This window comes from Pteropus vampyrus, unplaced genomic scaffold (assembly GCF_000151845.1).
Source record: "Pteropus vampyrus isolate Shadow unplaced genomic scaffold, Pvam_2.0 Scaffold287, whole genome shotgun sequence".
Lineage (NCBI taxonomy): Eukaryota > Metazoa > Chordata > Mammalia > Chiroptera > Pteropodidae > Pteropus > Pteropus vampyrus.
The window spans coordinates 107,475-129,404 of NW_011889068.1; the positions used below are offsets into that span (position 1 = coordinate 107,475).

A 21,930-nucleotide genomic window follows, 5' to 3' on the forward strand; every position below is an offset into this window, starting at 1 on the left:
TGTTAGGAGCAGAGGTGCAGAGTAGACAGAATCACAGAATTACTTCCTTCTGCTTGGAGAGTATGGGTCTAGGGCAGAGTGGGGAATAGACAGGTAGAATGGGAAATGAGTCTATTGGCATCTGATAGATTTGAATACACTGATTAGGGTATGGAAAGTGGGTAGCAAAAGGAAGTAGTGTGATCCTTGTGTTTTCTTTAGCCCTTAGACCTGGAACCTTTCTTTTAAGGGAAGGATTTTTCCTTCCCCTTCAAAAGGGTTGCGTTGAATTCGGGCATGCCCTCTTCATTGAAGAGTAGAATACAGGGCACTGCCCCATGGGAAAGTCAGTAACCCATGAACACAGGCTACTTTATCCACAACAGTTCTTGGGAATATTTCTCTACAACCTCAATCACAATTTATACTTGTTTATAAAAGAATAAAAAAGCAGAGTGAGAGAGAGAAATGAAGATTAACTCTTCTAATTTTTTTCTTAGTTAGCAAGCATTCCCTCCAATCTGACTGCAAGTGTGTCTATTTGATCTGATATTTATATTGCCCTTATTTCACATTTTTAATTCACTTTATACCAGAGGCCAAGACTGCAAGGAACACTCAGTCAGAAGGGACTGGGAGAAAGCTGGATAGAACCTACAGGAAATTCATTTTCAGACGAGGGCTGTTGATAAAATGACCCTATAATTTATCATCTGAACAGGAAAGTTTTAAGAATAAAGATCAGCAAAATTGGCAAACCCTTAGACTGATCAAGAAAAAGAAGATTCAAGTTATTAAAATCTGAAATAAAAGAGGACATTAATACCAACTTTATAGAAATAAAAAGGATTAGAAGAAAATACTGTCACACACCATATGCAAAAATTAACACCAAATGGGTCAAGACCTGAAGGTAAGCTAAAACTATGGAACTCATAGAAGAAAACATGGAAATAAACTTTTGTGACTGTAGATTAGGCAATGATTTCTTAGATATGACACAACAAGCTTAAGCAACCCAATTAATAGGACTTCATCAAAATTAAGGAAGTAAAAAAAAAAAAATACCCTTAAAATAGGTGGATATTATCAAATCACATATCTGGTAAGGGATTTGTATCTAGACTGTATAAAGAGCACTTACATGTCAATAATAAAAAGACAGATAACCCAGTTCAAAAATGTGTGAAGGGTCCGAATAGACGTTTCTCCAAAGAAGATATACAAATGGCTGAGAAGTACTTGAGGAAACTGTCGATATTATAGCCATCAGGGAAATGCAAATCAGCACCACCATAAGATACCACTTTACACCCACTTAGGATGGCCATGATCATAAAGAAAAGTGTTGGTGAAGCTGTGGAGAAATTGGAACCTTCCTACATTTGGTGGGAATGTAAAATATCAATGCTCTTTTGGAAAACAATCTGGCACTTCCTCAAAAGATTAAACATAGAGTTATATACACTAACAATTTTACTTATAGATGTATAACCAAGAGAAATTAAAATATATGTCCACACAGATATTTGTACCTGAACATTTTAGCAGAATTATTCAAAAATAGCTAAAAAATAGAGGCAACCCAAGTATCCATCAACTAATGAATGAATAAAATGTAAGTGTATTTATACAGTGGAATGTTACTCAGCCATAAAAAGGAATGCAGTACTGATGCATGCTACAACATGGACGAACCTTGCAAGCATTGTGCAAAGTGAAAAAAGCCAGTCACAAAGACAACATATTATATGATTCCATTTATATGAAATGTGTAGAATAGGTAAATCTAGAGACAGAAAATAGATTAGTGGTTGTGAAGGGCTGGTGGAGAAAAAGGAAAGTGACTGCTAATAGGTATAGGGTTTCTTTTTGGACTGATAAAAATGTTCTAAAATTGATTGTGGTGATCGTTGAACAACTCTATAAATATACTAAAAACATTGATTGGCATACTTTAAATAGATTAATTATACGATATGTGAATTCCTATCTCAAAGCGTATATTTAAAAAGTATATCAAGAGGTGGTCGACAAGAGGTGGCAGATTTGATCTTTGTGGCCCTCTAATCACATGTGTACATATTCATGACACAACCGTCCTGCAGCAACTTTGCTTTTATCTGTTTTACATATTATGCATCCCACTAACCTCATCACCCCTTAAGATTTTCTTTAAGAAAAGGGTATAGTGTATACCCTTTTCTATAAGGGTATATAAAAATTAGTTTGAAAAATCTCTGGAAACAATGAGCTCTAGAACCTCTGCAAGCTCTATTAAGCCATGATTCTGATGCATTGAAATGAGAGTTTGAATTTGGCCTAGATTACTCTATTTTAACTTCATGTCGACCAAAGGAAAGCTGTGAACAAAGACAGTTTTTCCCACATAGCTGCTCACAGGTGTGACTTAGTGGAAACTGTGGAACTCAGCCAGGTCTTCGGTTCTCTGGTGCAGTTCTCTATCTCCTAGCTGTGCTTCCTGTCCTTGAATACCGTGATTTGCTAAAATAGAGACACCTGGTCCCAGCACCTTGCAAAAGGATTTTTCCTTTCAGCGTTTCAAAATACATTCATATACTGAAGAAGGCTTTCTCTGGCAGGCCATCTGTCTGAAATCTGCAGTAATAAAAAACCTCCCTAGGCCCTTAGATAGTCATAGTAGTATCTATAGCTTTACTCCTTTCTCCTTTCTCCTGCTCCTTTTTTCTTATTGTTCTACTCATTCATTTATTTACAAAGCATATATTTATGGAGCATCTATTAGGTGCTCAGCGGAGCATTGAACAAATTAAAATTTTCAAATTGTAGTAAAGGCTATGAAAGAAAGTTCTGAGATGGAGACTCTGTAGATTATGATTTTAAAACGAATGCTAGTATATTACCAATGTCCAAAGCCCAAGTTCATCATTTACTAGTTCTGTAATTTTGAGCAAGTTATTTAACTTCTCTGGGCCTCACTTTATCTTAAAATGAGGATAATAAAAGTACCTACTTTATAGAGTTTTTCTGAGAACTAAATGAGTTGATATAGAAAAGCGCCTAACATATACTAAGTATACAAAGAAAAGTGCCTGACACATTCTAAACATTGAATTAATGTTATCTGTGCATTGTATCATTGCTTTAGGGAAATCAGGGAATCGCCTAGTTAGGTTGTCATTTTTGCCACCTTAATCACCATCCTCACCATCATCCCCATATATTTATTCACTTCATATATATATGGTAGTGAGGGGTGAGTTAGAAAGGAGGTCCCAGAACATTGGTTACATTATTCAGTGGGCAGTGCTTTGCCATGACCAGTTTCCAAGCTGGAGTGATCAAATAATATTTCTCTCATTCAGCTCCTGAAGCTCAATACATATATTGCTCTATTTCACATTCCCATCATCGTCATCTGGCCATTTACTTTCTGACTGGTGATGTTACCTGCAGTCTCTCTGCTCTCCAGTCCCCTACTCCTACTGCATATTTTGGTCATATTAATTTTTCTCAAGCACCGCTTTGTCATTTATTTGCTAATAAAGTTCACCCTTTATGATTAAGCACCTGGAAAGAATTAAATAAAGATCGAGGGCCCCAGCAGCAACTTCGTGAACTCCTAGGGCTCCACAAATCATTACTGAAGTGGATTCATTTCCTCTTTGAGGAGACTTTAGATCAAGTCAGAAGATTCTGGGAAACATGGTGGAGCGAGAGACATCCTCAGATCTCTCCCCTTGAAACAACAATAAGTTCAACATCTAAACTCAACAATAAAGTTCTTATAGTTTTCCATAGTCTATAGCAGTATATCTCAAACATGAGTGTGCATGAACGTTACCGGGAGTTTGTTATAAGTGCAGATTGCCAGGTCTCACCTTCACATAAAATATTCTTGGCATGCAGCCTGAGAATCTCCGTTTTAATAAGCGCCCTAGATGATTCTGATTCAGGTAGTCAAGAGGCTCTGCTTTGAGGAAGATTGACATAAAACTAAGAATTCAGGTTTCATAACCTGCCACCTAGAATCTTGCTTTATCCTTCCTTTCCAGCTTTATCAGCCATTAATACTTTTGTTTGAGCCAAAGGGGACATTTCCTTTTCCATACACTACCCATGCTCTTTTATTGTCTTTTGTCCCTTTTTCATTTGTGTTTCTCTCAGCCTCAGTGGCCTTACTGTCATTTCAACAAGTCCAAATTCTGGTCTTCATTCAGGTGTATTCTGAACGAAGCTTTATCCTACAGCTTCTTTAGTAAATAAGTGTCTCTAACTTAGAAGGCAGGCTTCAAGTTTAACTGATCCTTATATCCATTCCTCCACTCACAGACCCAAGTGAGCACCTTAAATTATTCAATTCATTTGTTCCTTTCTTCATTCTTTAAATATTTATTGAGTACTGTTCTAGGTATTGGTGATAAAGTAGAAAAATAAAATATTCATGGACCTTACATCCTAATGAGACAAACATTTGTAAGTAATTATTGAAAGTGTTTTGAGAAGAGTAATCAGGCGGTGCTGTATGGCATAAGTTAGGAAAGAGAAAGAGCAGTGAAAGGAAATTATGGAACTCTTGTAACTAACCAACGTAGAGTGGGAATGGCCAGTGAAGATAGAAAATACAAAGGAAACAGCAAGAGTCATTAATGAAATGAAAAAATGACCAGCAGTACTCGGTGGGGCCAAGAGGACATATCTAATATTTGAGCCTTTTGAAGCCAAAATTCTCCCAGGAAATAGTCTATGTGTCATCAATTCGATTTTCTGGGGATGTGGTATGACTCTGTGTCTTGGCTCCATTTCTCTGTTTGCCACGTGTTTGTCTAGAATGAGGTCTAGGCCCAACCCCAGAAAAGCATCTCTAATTATAGCCCTCCCTTGAATCATTCTTAGCTGATTGGGGGTTTGGCTTTTTGGAAGAACTAAGAAGACATCATAATTGTACTAGAGAAGACTTTAAAATTTGGTGTGGTGGTGACTGTCATCATCTCCCTATGTGAAGATCATTGTGATCATTTATGATTCTTGAGAAAACAGGCAAAGTTAGGAAAGGCAGAATGTTAAAGCATTAGCATAACACGTAGACAGGTGGGGAAGCTGCTCACGTAGTCTGGGAAATCACTTTCTCCATTTTTGTAGTTGCTCAGGCTAAAAAACTCATTGCTTTTAACTTGTCTTGCTTTCATAATACTCAACATCCCTCATCAAATACTCTGTGTGCGTGTGTGCTTGAGTGATATATATCTAAAATTCTATTGTCTGACATCCCCACTATAATGTGAACTCTATGAAGGCAAGGACTTTATTTCTGCTATACCCCTAACCAATGCCTAGAACACAGTACAGGCATACCGTGTTTTGTTGCACTTGGCAGATATTGCATTTTTTATGAATTGAAGATTGCCACAACCTTGCATTGAGCACGTCTCTTGGCACTGTTTTTCCAACAGCATTTGTTCACTTTGTGTCTCTGTGTCACATTTTGGTAATTCTCACAATATTTCAAACTTTTTCATTATTATATTATGGTCAGTGATGTTTGATGTCACTATTGTAATTGTTTAGGTAAACTTGATAAATGTGTGTGTTCTGACTTTTCCATCAACCACCTTTCCCCCTATCTTTCTTCCTCGCTTTTGGCCTCCCTCTTCTCTAAGACACAACAGTATTGAAATTAGGCAAGTTAATAACCCCACAATGGCCTATAAGTGTTCAAGTGAAAGGAAGAGTTGCACATTTTTCACTTTAAATCAAAAGCTAGAAATGATTAAGCTTAGTGAGGAAGGCATGTTGAAAGCCAAGACAGGCAGAAAGCTAGGCCTCTTGTACCAGACAGCCAAGTTGTGAATGCAAAGTTAAAGTTCTTGAAGGAAATTAAAAGTACTACTTCAGTGAACACACAAATGATAAGAAAGAGAAATAGCCTTATTGCTGATATGGAGAAAGTTTTAGTGGTCTAGATAGAAGATCAAACCAGCCACAACATTCCCTTAAGTCAAAGCTGAATCCAGAGCAAGGCTGTCTTTTTAAATTTTATGAAGACTGAGAAAGATGAAGAAGCTACAGAAGCAGAGTTTGAAGCTAGCAGAGGTTGGTTCATGAGATTTAAGGAAAGAAGCCATCTCCATAACATAAAAGTGCAAGGTGAAGCAGCAAATGCTAAAGGAGCTGCAGCAAGTTATCCAGAAGATCTAGCTAAGATAATTAATGAAGGTGGCTACACTAAACAACAGATTTTCAGTGTAGGTAAAACAGCCTTCTGTTGGAAGAAGATGCCATCTAGGACTTTCATAGAGAGAAGTCGAAGCCTGGCTTCAAAGACAGATTGACTCACCTGTTACAGGCTAATGCAGCTGGTGATGTTAAGTGGAAGCTCATGTATCATTCCAAAGCTCCTAAGGCCCTTAATAATTATGCTAATCTACTCTGCTTATGGCTCTATATATGGAACAACAAAACCTGGGTGACAGCTCATCTATTTACAACATGGTTTACTGAATATTTTACACCCACTGTTGAGACCTCCTGCTCAGGAAGAAAGATTCCTTTTAAAATATTACTATTTATTAACAATGTACCTGGTCACCTGAGTCTGATGAAGATGCACAATGAGATTAATGTTGTTTTCATGCCTGTTCACACCACATCCATTCTGCAGCCCATGGATCAAGGAATAATTTTGACTTTCAAGTCTTACTATTGAAGAAATACATTTTGATAGTGATTCCTCTCATGGATCTGAGCAAAGTAAATCGAAGTCCTTCTGGAAAGGATTCACATTCTAAATGCCATTAAGAATTGTGATTCATGGGAAGAGGTCAGAATGTCAACATTAACAGGAGTTTGGAAAGAGTTAATTCCAACTCTCATGAATGACTTTGAGAGATTCAAGATTTCAGTGGAGGAAGTAACTGCAGATGTAGTGGAAATAGCAAGAGAACTAGAATTTAAGTGGAGGCTGAAGATGTGACTGAATTGCTGCGATCTCATTATCAGTTTCATGGATGAGGCATTGCTTCTTATCGATAAGCAAAGAAAGTAGTTTCTTGAGATGGAATCTATTCCTGGTGAAGATGCTGTGAAAATTGTTGAAAGAACAACAAAGGCTTTTGAATATTATATTAATTTAGTTGATAAAGCTGCAGCAGGGTTTGAGAGCATTGACCTCAATGTTGAAAGAAGTACTGTGGGTAAAATGCTATCAAACATTATCACATGCTATAGAGAAATTGTTTGTGAAATGAAGAGACAATGTGGCAAACTTCATTGTTGTCTTATTTTAAGAAATTTGTTATTTTCTAACATCTTGACCATTTTGCATTTCAAGTCCATTGCATTATTCAGGTATTGCTAATTTAGGACACACAGAGAATCATGTAGCTTTAGTCCAGTTTGGATTTGATCTGCCATCATGACGTTAAAGGATAACCAGTAAAAATTGTCAGCTCAACCTTCAGCAATCACCACCCTGATCAATCAGCAGTCATCAACATTGAGGCAAGAACCTCCACAATCAAAAAGATTATGACTTTCTGAAGGCTCAGGTGATGGTTAGTATTTTTTAGCAATAAAATTCTTAGCAATAAAGTATTTTTAAGTAAGGTATGTACATTTTTTTATACCTAATGCTGTTGATCGCATAATAGACTATAGTTTAAACATAACTTTTACATACACGAGATAACCAAAAAAATCGTGAGACTCACTTTGTTTGATATTTGCTTTATTGTGGTGGTCTGGAACCAAACCATATTCTGAGGTATGCCTGTAGATGTTCAATAAGAATTTGAATGATGTGAAATAAAATTTTATCCCACGTTTTGCTCAGTAATTTTAACATTGGCTCTTTCTTCAAGAAGCTCAAGAAATATTTTATCCCAATAAAATCATTATAGCTAAAGTCCACACATAAACTATACATGATTGAATAATGTTACCTTAAAAATCATATGATTAAAAAATAGAAATTTTATTCTTTAACGAGTTTAATGAGAAGTAAGTTTTAAAGGCTAAGAACTCTTTGATGGTTTTAATTTGGTAGTATTGTGAATGTGATTTTCTAAAATTTCACATTAACAAGAGACATTCTAATAAGATCATCTAGTAAGCATATACCAGTTATAATTAAAATTTATTTTTTAATTCATAGCTTCTTGAGAAAGTCTTCTCAGGAGTTTCCTACTACTTTTATGTTTGTAGAGATGATGCTTGATATTTGGGAAGAGGTAATCTACATTTTTTTAAAAACAAAACTTTTATTCAGGCTGTCTCACATGATCAAGAATATCCTTAAGGTACAGGTTGGATTGCTTTCATTAATATACAGATTGTTACTTTCTTAGAACAGCAAGAATTGCTTGGGACATATCAGCGTATGAGAATTTACTGATGTTATAGAGCTAACCAACCAGAGCTATTGTTAGGAATATTTCTCAGATTTAGAAAATACTAAAAATTTCTAAAGATTGAAGTGAGAGGTTAATATGATCAAAGCAGTCTTTGTGGATGTTCATTTTAGCGTAGTGATGATTTTTGTGAAGTAGCAGAGAAGAACAAAGTTCTAATGGAAAAGAAGAATTGGCTACAGGGCATAAACAAATGTTTCTCTCTAACATCTTGACCATTTTACATTTCAAGTCCATTGCATCATTAAGGTATTGATAACATGACACACAGAGAATCAATACATAGCTTTAATTCAGTTGGGATTTGATCTGCCATCATGAAGTTAAAGGGTGGCCAATAAAAGTTTGTAAATGACTCTATTCTATAATTTCTTGATGAATTTCAGAAAAATCTTAGAAACATAATACTGAGATTCAGGTTTACTTTGAAGAGAATCTACAGTTAACTGAATCAGGTTTGTTTAGATTTAGTAAATAGAATATATAATACTGAAAATTGGCTCAATATTTTTTGTTAAATAACTGGATTCTGTTTGGCAATGAAAACCAGCTACTGGAAAAAGTGAATTTTAGATAAACTATTTTCATTATTTTTCAACTGTACTGAATAATAGGGGAAAATTACTTTTAAAATCATACTTTTGCTTCATTTTCATAAATCCTACATAGTTTCTTTAAAAGCATATATGTAATTTAAGAGATAAAATAATCAAATGAGGATTTATATGTATTTTTATTGATAGAAATTTCTCCAAGTTCAACTGTAGTTTTCTTATCAGAAAATCAGGTTCATGGTTGCAAGGCAGAGGCCTGCTGGAATAGTTAATCAGTGTATTCTACTTCTGAATTGCTGCAGAAACTAAATCCAAACTTTTTTGTGACTCGGAGAATGCACAGGCTCGGTAAACTTTCATCTCTTCAGGGTCAGGGCTGATTCAATCTTACGGCAAGTTTATGAGAGTGGCTGATGTGATACAGTTGTTTCTAGTAAAATCAGACGAGCCCTAAGGAGCCAATCTAAGTCCGTCTCTGAGTAAAATTCTATGAGAAACAGACTTCAACTCAGACACAATTGTAAACCCAGATATAATGAGGACTTGCAGCTGATTTAATCCTATTGAAAATCTTGACGCCACCACGGAACACAATGGTTTCCACATCGGCATCAGTGGAACGGGCCTTCGATCTCATCAGTGTGAAGAGCGGTCACCTTGTACACACGGTAGCCACTTTTTAAGAATTAACATGGCCATTTCAAAGCAGATTGTTGTTTCTCATGTGGCGACATGTGTTTTGATTAAGATTCAGGTTCCCAGAATGTGTGAAGTTTTATTTTTAAAAAACAGTTTATTACAGAAAGCAAACAAGTCAAACTTAAACTCAGAAGTTAGTATAAGTCAATTAGATCTCACCTCCTTGAACAAAAATGACCAACCTATTCCAGTTTCATATGTGAGAGACATAGAAAAAGACAGGGAGTGAGAATGAAAACTGTTTGTATGTTAAGACCTTGTATGCACAGTTTCACCTGGAACTACTTTTTTTCCCATGAATTTAGAAGCCCCTGAAAATAAATATATGCCGTGAAATTATATTTGTATGAAAGGACAGACAGACAAAAATCTAAAGGTCAGCACTGCAGATAAAGTTTCAATAAGCAGAATTTGAACTTACTTGAGTGGGTTGGTTGGTGTGTATACATTTTTTGTTGTTTGGTTTATCATATTGAAACAGATACTGATAATGATCTAGCTATTATAATCAGTTTAGCACTAGAACTGGTCCCTTTTTTATAATTTATGACTTAAATTAGAACAATAGACCAAACGCGGACTACAGCGAAACACGGCCTTGCCTAAACTGTCTCCATGCTTCTTTTATTGCAGTTAGTACTGGTCTTGAAATGTGAATATTTGAGCTGATACTTAGCAGGCAGTAGTGGCCTCATGCAGTTACTTCAAAGAGCTGGAAAAGAAACTTCATGAAAGAGAAAACTTGAAACTATAGTACTCCTTACCATTCTATCTGTTAAGCAGTGGTGGGTGTCATTAGTTCTGCTCTTTTGCATAATTACTGCAGTATTGTGAAAACTTTTTTTGCCTTCCAACTGGGAACAATTATATTATGTGGGATCTTGTATAACATTTGGCTCAGAGAAATAAAATATAAAAAGCTCTTGTTTACTAGGACTCTATCTGTAGTGCTAGTGCATACAGTGCTTGTTCAAGTTTGTTTTTAAAAGAAAAATAGGGATTAATGACACTGAAGGAGGGAGGCATTTCATGTCGAAGTCAATTTATTTATAATTTTTAAATGTAATTTAATGTGCTTAGATAAATTTTACCTAGTATATCACTGAGTTGCAATGGTAGAAAATGTATAAAGTGATAAAAATTTTTGAAGTGTAACGCTAACACCACTGAAAATTTGAGAATTTTCAGTAATTTAAAAATTTACTTTTATTGTTTACTTGATTTAATTAATTGATAAGTTGAAATCAAGTATTTCTGATTGTTAAAACAATTTTCTATTTATCTAAAGCTACCAGTATAGACTATCTCTGGGTTAAAGACATACCACAACCTCCCCCAGTGTCACCACCCCACCCCATCCTAAAAGCCAGACTTCTGAGAGATACAGCTAGAAGAGTATGTTTGCAAATGTTTAAACAATGAGGCACATAACTTTTTCAAGTTTGTAAAGTTTTTCCTTTGTAATTTCAGTATGTGAAACCATTAAAATACTGTAACCAATTTTTTTATTGTATTTGATTTGGTAAGATAGACAAGATGTTTACTTCTTTGAAAACACTACTACATTTTAGCGAAGGGCAGTAAAATTAGAATAAATGTCACAGTGAGATACAGATGTGATTGTAACTTTGATCTTGTGGTTTCACACTTGACTTTTTCATAATTTATAAGATGTTTAAAATGATCTCATGATTGGTAAAAGATATTTTGATCAACGTTAAAGTATAACTGTTGCATGTTAGAAATATTACTTCAGTGTATCTCTTATATAACCATCATTATAAGAAGGTAGAAAAATAGGTGGATATGTTTATGTAAAAGAAGAAATTTTTTTAAATAATGTGAATTAATACATTGGGATAGGTGCTGAAATATCCTTTCTTGTCAGTCATCAAAACAAAAATTATATTTGTTTTAATCCTTGTTAATTCTCAAGAGGTTGGTTTTGCATATTTTCCTTTCGATTTTAAATGTCTGTTTATTTGCAGCATTTTTATTAATGAGGCTGACTTTTGAGCGTGCTCATAAAAATGTAGATATGGCCAAACAAGAAGTTTCGATCAATCAAGCTTATCTTTCTCCACATTGCTACTAAAAAACATCTAATTAATGTCATTTGAAATTATTTTAACACGTTCTTTGGTACTGTCAACATATTCAAGTGTGTTTTTAGCCACTACTCCTGAGATACTATGGCTCTCCTCAGACTCCAGGGTGAGCTAACAAACTTACCTGTCCCAATACATTAGAAGGAAGAACTAGCTACAGTTTCCTAGCTATGAGTACAGCTTTCAGCACCTTTTCCAAGGTAGCTATTATTCCTACCATATATAGATGTGAAAGGATGGGAAAATGCGCTGAAATCATCTAAGAAGTATACTATCAACTTGACATGTTTTCCTAGCTATAGAAAACCTTCTTATATTGAAACCCACTGACAGTGAAACTATAGAATTTCTCTGATTTAAGTACCATCTGGTTGTGCTCAAGGCTTTAAAGCTGTTATCTCCGCATAAAATTTCAGAGTCCTATACTTTTTTTCACCAAACTATCCATTGTTAAGCCACAGATATTTTTCCAGCTCTTTCAGATTTTATCTAAGAGTATATTTTAACAATATTTAAATAGTTCTTAAACAATAACAATTTATCTTGATAGATGGCATGCTGTGTTTTTTCATTTTATTTTAATTAGCCATTGTGGAACCAAATTCCCTTTTGTTTTAGTCTTTTGAATATTGTTTAATTATGGTTATCATGCCAGATATCTTAAAGGTTATTTTACCAATACAGTTTCATTTAATATAACCCATATGGAATCAATAGTCCAGTTTCCTAAAGTGAATGCTTGGAAAATCTTACATTCATATGTTAAGAGTACACATCCTTTCCTCATTAGTTGGAAAGTACAGGGATTTTGGCACAGGTTCTGTGTGGAAGCATTGTGCAGCTTTTATATGGATTTTGTTTTTAGCCTTTGATGACACTGTTTAGAATAGGAAGTATCTAATAAGTAAAGCATTTTGTCTCAAGTGCTGCCAGTGTGTTTAATATATGCCTGGAGGTCTGAAACATTATCTTCTTCGCTACAGTAATATGCATTTAATTCTCTGAAAGCAGAAGGTCGAACTTTTAAAAGGGACGCAAAGTACATTTTCAAACAGAATAATTCAAAACATATGGAAGAGGAGACCAGAGTAATGTACAGTTGGTTTTTATGGTTTAATCATGATCATGTTAATGCACACCAGTAGCTAATTAAAGAAAACTTTTATTGTTCATTTTAAATGACTTAGGTAAAGAAGAGAGAGCTGATGTAACAGCACTGCCCAGAGATGCATGTGTCTGCTGCATTCACTAACAGCAAGCAGATATTGCTATTTTTGACAACTTAAATTATTAGTCCCCTTGGACAATAATAAAGCAAAAGCTATTTTCAGAGTTATTACATGGTGAACTTTTCTTTTTCCACAAAGGAATAGTAAATTGGTGCCCAAGTTTAGAGCCCAAGTTTAGAGCTTAGCACAAAATTAATTGTAAAACTTTTCTCAGTAGCAGACCAGATACTCTTCAATAGACTGGTGACAAACCGATGGATTTTTAAATGTCTCAGAAATCACCAGCTTATTTATTTCAGTTCTACAAATAATGTGGAAGCTTAGAAAAATGAAGGAAATCTTGCCTTTTAACCCAGTTTTAAGAATTTAGTTTTCTAGTACTGGGAAATTTGTTCCTTTTTTTTTTTTTTTTCTACAAGAGTCTGAGTCTTTAATCTCTGGGTCATTGGTTCAAATTCCATTCTGCTCAGTAGTGCCTAGAATTAGTTACCATCTGACTTCTGTTCCATAACCCGTGTGACCCGAGCTGATAGCTGGCACCCTGCCCCTGCTGGTTATATATATGTCAAGATTGGGCCACTTGACATTCACTAAAGTCTAATGTGGCAATTTCAGCGCATAATTGGGCTGGGCACTAAATTTTTATCTTTACCTACAGGTGGTTTGTTTTGCCATGTTACCGCTAATGGGAAACTCTTAATCCACTTTAAAGAAGGAGAGACTAGATTTCAAATAAAATCTGTGAATAATAATAAAATATAATATGTGCATAAAAAATACAGAGTATAATCTCATGTAGTTAATTATGGTTACCTTTTCAGATTGAAAGAATAAACATAGTTGGTTCCTGTTTTGAGTTGGCCATAGAACTCAACCTAGAGGAATTTTTTAGTTATTCTATATACAGATATTTGGTTTGTAATGCCTCAAAATGTGGGCAGTAATTCATAGACTTCTTATGTACTTGATTTTATTATTTTTCACATGTTATTTGAGAATTCCTAGTTGGTAATAGTTTGGAGGTATATTTTAAATTTTTATAATAGGGGTAACTAAAAGTTTTAAAATTAAGCTGTCATTTTTAGCCAACAAACATATGAAAAAATGCTCAACATTGCTAGCTATTAAGGAAATGCAAATCAAAACCACAATGTGATACCATCTCACACCTGTTAGAATGGCTATACTCAACAGGAGAAGTAATAACAAATGTTGGAGAGGATGTGGAGAAATAGGAACCCTCATACACTAACAGCAAGCAGATATTGCTATTTTCGACAACTTAAATTGGGGGGACTGCAAACTGGTACAGCCAATTGCTATTTTTGACAACTTAAATTGGTGGGACTGCAAATTGGTACAGCCGCTATGGAAAATAGTATGGAGGTTTCTCAAAAAACTAAGAATTGATCTACCATATGATCCAACAATCCCTCTACTGGGTATCTACCCCAAAGACTTGAAAACACATATTCGAAAAGATATTGCACACCAGTATTCATAGCAGCATTATTCACAGTGGCCAGGACATGGAAGCAACCGAAGTGTCCAATAGATGATTAAAGAAGCAGTGGTACATATATACAATGGAATATTACTCAGCCATAAGAAGAGATGAAATACTGCCATTTGCAACAACATGGATGGACCTCGAGATAATCATGCTAAGCGAAATATGCCAGACAGAAAAAGTTGAAAATCACATGATATCGCTTATATGTGGAGTATAAACCTAAAATCAATAAACAAAGAGGACAAACAAGCAGAGACTCATGGACATGGACAATAGACTAATGGTTACCAGAGGAGGGTAGGGAGGGAAGGGGAGATAGATGAGGTAAAAAGGGTCAAATATGTGGTGACAGAAATCTAACATGGCAGTGAGCACACAATGCAATTATGTGTGTGTGTGTGTGTGTGTGTGTGTGTGTGTGTGTGTGTATGACTTACTGTTGAATTGTACCACTGAAACTGGATTTCGCTAACCAATGTCACCATAATAAAATGAGTGAATGAATGAATGAAGCTGTCATTTTGATAATTGCCCTAATTATTTTCACTTTACTGAATTTTAAAATTAAATATGTTCATGTATCCAAGCAGCACACAGTTAAGCTCTGCTGTGTGACAAGCAGTGTGGTGTGTCCTAGGAATACTAATGATGTTCCCTCTTACCATAGCCTACTAGCAATTCAACTTTGGACCTACTAATTAATCTCCTACCTCAGTTTCCTAAGTTATAAAATGAGGATAGCAGTACCCTCTTTCACTTGGTAAAGAGAATGTATGTAATGTGCTGACAATGTTTGGCAAATAATAAATATACTCGGTGGTATTTTATTTTTTATCTTCGATTGCTCACAATCTCTGAGACAAAACACTGTGAAAAGTGCTATAATAATGTTGTTTGTTGTAAAAGCACAGAAGCTGGAAAGACTAGAACCAGCCAGATGGGTTGAGGAAGTCTTCACAAGGAAGTCGACTCCTTTTTTCAACTTTTTATTGAGTATCTACTATGTGTGTCCAATACATTAACTCATTTAGTGCTGAAGCAACTCTGAAGGTTGGGTATTAGTGTCCTCAGTGTGAGGATGAGGACCCAGAGGCTGAGATGATTGCTTGAAGTGTGATCAGCGCTCAAGATGATGATGCAGGTCAGAAGAATGCCTGTGAATATATCTGGAAAGACCTTAAAAAGTGCAGTGTATGGGAAGTCTATGTCCACATATATGTACATATTAACAATCATTTATTTCTAGTCTGAAGGACAATTTTTTTCATTTAATGTCGTATCAGAAACTAACATAGCATCAAACATTATGAATCCTCTCTGCAGTGTGCCAGACACTGTACTTACACTTTAGAGATACCCAGAAGCAAAATAATATGACCCAGCCCCTTTAGCAGACATTTACCTGGGAAAAGAGACAGAAACATAACAACTGCCCATTACTGAGTATTTACTGTGTGCCCGGCACTGTGCTGACCTCTTTGTGTACATTAACTCATTGAATCCTCATACTAACCCTTTGAGATGAGATTTATTATCCTCGTTTTACAGATGAGGCTAAGTAGCCTTAGAGAGGTTTGTAATTTTTCCAAACTCATATAATTAGAAAGTGTTGAGCTTCACCCTATGTCTGTGTGACTCCAAAGCCTATGGACTGTTTTAACACAATCTGATACTGCCAACACGAAACACTTTGGAAGAAAATAATACAGCCTAAAATAGAAGTATGAGTAAAGTACTAGGATCACCAAGAAGGAAAAGAGTGAGAGAACAATTTTCAGACAAGTGACATTTGTTCTGAGTCTTGATGCGATAGCTAAACGTTTGCCAGCTATAGCAAGCTCAGAAGGGACACTCCAGGCCTGGAAACAGCATGATATAGATGGAATGGTTTTAAAAAACATGGTGTCTTCAAAGAATATGGAGAAGTTGTTTTTGTTTCAAATAGCTTATGCTGGGTTTTTCAAATAGCAACATGTATGTCTCTCAACAACTTTAAAATCATTAAGCAAGAAATATTATTTGAAAAATCTTAATGACTTATATCATTGTCCATAATTATTTCACAGTCCCTTAACATTTTCACAGGTTACTTGTAATAATAATCTGTAGCATATAGAAAAATGATACTGTATTTACCAATCAAATGAAGAGCCTGAAAATATAATAAGCAATACTCAGTACTTTGGGGAACATTTTTTCATTGCTGATGATAATATTAATTAGCATAGCCTTTTTAGCAAGGTGTTGGCAATATTTTATAACCTTAAACTTTTTTATACCATTTACCTATTCCACTTCTAGGAGCCTGTCCTAAGTAAATGTTATTAGATGTTTGTAATAGATGATTGGTGTTAAAAATTGAAAACTTTAAGGTCCAATCATATGGGAATAGTTGAATAACTTGTTCCTAACACAAAATGAAATATTATGCAGCTTTTCAAAATAGCAATTATGAAGAGCATATTGGCATGTAAAAAACATTGGGTTACAAATTTGTCTCTGTGGTCTGATTATAACCAAAATGGGGTGGGGTAGGAGGAACCTTTGCATAGGTAGGTAAAAAAGACCGACAGGAAATGCACTAAAATATTACCATCGGTTATTTTGGTGATAAGATGGAAGTCAGGAGGATTTGGGCTTTTTTCTTGGATTTTCCATGGTTTCTTTAATGAATCTGTGTTACTTGAATGAAAACAAAACAAAACAAAACAAAACAAGTAAAACATTTAGATCGCAAATAACACACCACAACTGATAGTTGGGAGACCTCAGAAAGTGAAACCAAAGAAAGAAACTGGAGGTCTTAGAGGTATGCCGCCAAGGTGATCATAACTGCTGCTATCACCAAGTTATTTGTTCTCCACAAAGAGTGTTGTTGCTGGAAAAGTTTGAGAATGACTAGCCTTTAGTGGACAAAGGAAGATTCTACCTTCGAGGGCTTTGATTACTTACATTCTGCTTTGATTACTTACATTTACCCATTTCAGGTCCTCTGTATGGGAAAATAAACTGCAGTTGAATAGCATACATTTATCTTAGTTTACTCTTTTTTTGTCCTTCATAATCCAGGACTACTGACTTTCCTCTCTCTTACTATCCAAAAACCTATAAATCAGTTTTATAATGAAAAAGGTAAGCAAAATAAACTATTCCTACCTAAAGTATAATTTCAACCAATAGTAGTCATGATTTGGAAAGTTTCTTATACTACTTGGAAAATCACTGTAAAGAATACAAATTCTTTAAAGAGGCATTTTTTTATGTATACTACTTTTATTAATCCAAAAAAGAAAGTCTGATGCTCAAAAGTATATTTTAATGTTAGAAATGCACATTCCATGCTTTTTCTCAAATGTTTCCTTGGCATTTTAATATGAATAACCTTTTTGAATGGGCTCTGTTTTGTTTTTATGATTATTCTGTTATAAGATATACTAGATCCATTTTTTAACAATATGTTTATATAACATTATGTAATAACACTTGGAATGTAACTAGTTGAAACTATTTTATTGTTTTTCCTCACAGATCTCTAAGCAAGAACAGAAAAAAATGGATACATTTGATGGAAGCATGGCTGAAACCTCATCGCGGTACAGTGGTGCTCAGGATAGTGGAATTGGCAGTGACAGTGTTAAAATCAGAATAGTACAAATAGAACAACACAGTGGTACTAGTCAGCATCGCATCGCCCGTCCCTCACGCCAGTCATCAATTGTAAAAAATCTAAATTTTATTCCCTTTGACATATTTATTACTGCAAGTAGAATCTCACTAATGACCTACTCTTGTACAACCTTACCCAAATTGAAATCTCAAGAACAAAAGGATAACGATAAAACAGGCAAGTGTACATTAAATCTCTCAGAAGTTGATTCAGATGTTGCTAAGCCCAGTGAGGCATGTATTTCCACGGTAACAGCAGAAGATCTCTTGAACAGCAGCATATCTTTTCCTTCAGGGAAAAAAATAGGGGCCATTTCTCTTGAAAGTCTTCACGCATCTACAAGGTCATCTGCTAGACAAGCGCTTGGTATTACTATCGTTCGGCAGCCTGGACGAAGAGGAACTGGTGATTTGCAGCTAGAACCTTTTTTGTACTTGATTGTCTCCCAGCCTTCTTTGCTTCTGAGTTGTCACCACAGAAAGCAACGAGTGGAAGTGACCATTTTTGATGCTGTGCTTAAAGGAGTGGCCTCTGATTACAAGTGTACAGGTAAGAGCCTTCAACTTTACTGGAGTGCTGCTAACTACTATTACATATTAAGTTTTATTCCCAGTTTCAAGATTGATCAAACAGCAAAAGCTGACAAACCAGGCAAGACTTCTTTTCTCTACAGAATACGTAAATATGTAAAGTTCATGTCCCACAGCTGAATCATGTTTAAGTAAATGTTTGAAACGTATCCAGGTTTAGCCTTCGTGTCCTTACTATGCCTTTGAATTTTTTTTTTTTTTTTTCAGGAGCTAAATGAAACAGAGGCTCTTTCTGGGCTATAGAAATGCTTAACAATTTCGAGTGATTGGGAAACAAAGCTTTTTTTCATATTAATGGCCTACGAGTATGCTTTTCATGTTAATGCAACTGTTCAGGTGAAAAAGAGAACCTTAGACAATTAAGCTAATGGTTTCGGTATTCTGTTGATCTAATCTTCATGGTATAACAGCTTAATAGTAAATATTTGAGGTTTATTAGTAAAGTAAGATGGTTTAAAATTGTTATACGTCCAAAACAAACATGTTTATTAGCAGTGTTGGCCAGCTGGCTCTTGTTGCCCCATCCTACATTTCTCATAGCCAGACAGCATTCTGTATTATAATAATTATATTGAATTTCTGAAACTTGTTGCCTCTTGAAACTAGGAAAGTGATCAGGGATTCAAATTTATGACATACTGGTTGATAAGTAACAACGGCTAATGGAAACAGGGTCAAACAAGGCATAGAGACCTTTTCCCTGAGTTAATGTAGAATTAGAGATTTGACCTGAAAGACTAAGAGAAGGTAGCTGAGTCATCTACTTAAGCTACACTACCCTATCAGATCAAAATTTATTTTGACTTGTTTCAAAGATGCAAATTTTCTTTTGATATTCTAGTAGAACACTAGTTTATTCAGTGTTTTAAATACATAAATTTTATTAAATATTAATAAAGTTATTTTTCAATTTATGTTTTTATGTTTTAAATTGGTTCATTTGAATCAATTATTCAAGTCCATTACCAATTGAGAAACACTTCATGTAGCACACTTTTCCATACTGAGGAAAGCACTATTCCAAGTCTAGGATTCTTTTGAAACCCTGAAATGTGGATAAGAAAAAAATAGAAAAAGATGAATGACTATAATGTTAGCCTCATGAGGAGGCGGAGCGGTATGGTGGAAGTGGCCAGTTCCATTTCTGGATTCTAAAGGGAAGGAGTCATTACAGTGTCTTAATTGGACAAAAAAGGGTATCATCATGAAGCTAACTGAACAGAAAGGTCCAGGAAAAGCTAAAATCATCATCAGTTAAAAATGAATGAGTAACATATATCTTTCTGCAGTGTTCATGCCTCAGGTCCTCAGGTCCTCAAATAACGTCATTCATTCAACATTGTACTGTTACAATGTTCATGAGATACTGTAGGACCTTAACTCTTGTTTATATCAATTATCTATGGTAAAATTGGTTTTGTTATATGTTGTTTCACTTGAAGTTGCAGAACCTATCAGTGACATTAAGTGAGGACTGACTGTACTTTCTTTTGGTGCTAAAATTAATCCTTTCCCATAAGGTAACTCAAGAGGCAGCCAACCAATAGCAGTTTTAGCATACATGGCATCTCAGTGATTGTCCCATTTCAATATATCAGACACACCTGAAGTTGTTATGGTGATAATGGATTTTCTTTTTTTGAGAGGACAAAAAAATTTGATTGTAAAATAAAATCTAGCACAATGTGGCTGTTTATTGTTTTCTGTGCAAGTCATAAACCATTATTACACATGTGCTCATATTCCTTTGTATGGCAATCATATGGAGCAAAAAGCATACAAATGATTTTGTTTTACTCTTTAAAAGGGCTATGTTTAGAGGATGATTTTCAAAAAATCATAATTTTTATATAAATATAAAAGAAAACATCAAAAATTCTATTTAACTCATTAGTAAGAGAATCAGTAAGAATATTACAAAAACAGTTTATAAGCAGGAGATCTCCAAGGCCCAAGTCATCTGGGAAATTTTGATTTTCTAATTCATTAGGGTCCTAAGAATCATTGATCATTGACTTTATTCATTGTTAAAGCATGGCTCTGAGAGAATCTAGAAGATGGAAATATTTTTAACATTGTTAGGAAGATTTGACATATTCATTTGACATATTCAGGTGACTGCAATGAAGACCCTGAAAGCAAATACTAAACATCCTTTGAGCATTGTTAGAATATGGTATAATATCCCAGGATAACTACTTTATATTAATCAACATAGATTTTAAAATCATACTTACCCTCCTGTCTTGTACAATCAACTTGGCATTATTTTAGAATGAACTTATTCCTGTTGTGCTTTCATTCTACAATCAGACGATCTTTGGGAATAGCCATTCATTCATTCCATTTGAACCCTGGCTGTTTATTAGACATGGGTTGCTAAGGAACCCATATCAGGATGCTAAGGAACAGTAAAAAGACTCAGTTTCTGCATTCAGGCACCTCTCTTCATTTAACAGTTATGCTTATTATGATTAATGATGAAAGTTTTGCAGAATATGGATCTTCATGACATGGGGGACTGTGTCAGAGAAGCAGTTTAGAAAAGTATCACCTGTATGCTATGGTTTAAGGAAAACTGCTTGGATACTGAGGAATGAAATAGGACTACTTTTCAAATTAGTTTTTAAAATTATTTGTAGATTGACCTCTAGCTGCAATTAAGAATAATTTTTAATATTCTATTTATTTGTATTTTGGCTTTATTTCTTTGTAATATATTTTAGTGGTTGCTCTGGAGTTTCTAATATACATGCCTAATCTTTCACAGACTATTTAGCAGTAACATTTTATCACTTCAAGGAAAATGTGAAAGCTTTACAATCATATAGATTTCTTTACCCTTCCTCACTTCCGTTATAATTGTCATATATACTACGTCTGCATATTTTGAAAACTCTTATCAGATAAGATTTTGATACTTGTTTCAAGAATCTTACATATTTTAAAGAACTAAAGAGGGGGAAACTAGTATATTTTGTTTCCGAGGTATATTTTATATTTACCATATCCAGAGCTCTTCCTTCATTCCTCAAGTCCTAAGTTTTCCTCTGGTACATTTTCCTTTAGCATTAAGTACATCCTTTAGCATTTCTTTTAGAGCAGGCTTGCTGGCAACCAGTTATTTCGCTCTTGCACACTCGCGCTCGCTCGCTCTCTCTTTCTCTCTCTCTCTCTCTCTCCTCTCTCTCTCTCTCTCTC

At 34.9% G+C, this 21,930-nt stretch overlaps 1 protein-coding gene across 1 annotated transcript in view; it reads left to right on the plus strand.

Annotated features, from left to right (window-relative positions):
* Positions 1–21,930, plus strand: part of LOC105302910 (vacuolar protein sorting-associated protein 13B) — a gene marked incomplete at its 5' end in the record, with an annotated part of 342,584 nt that overhangs the window by 103,050 nt on the left and 217,604 nt on the right. Inside the window, 2 exons of the mRNA XM_023521022.1 lie at positions 18,001–18,316; positions 18,434–18,688. Coding sequence (XP_023376790.1) covers positions 18,001–18,316; positions 18,434–18,688 — 571 coding nt within the window. The remainder of the gene's footprint in view (positions 1–18,000; positions 18,317–18,433; positions 18,689–21,930) is intronic.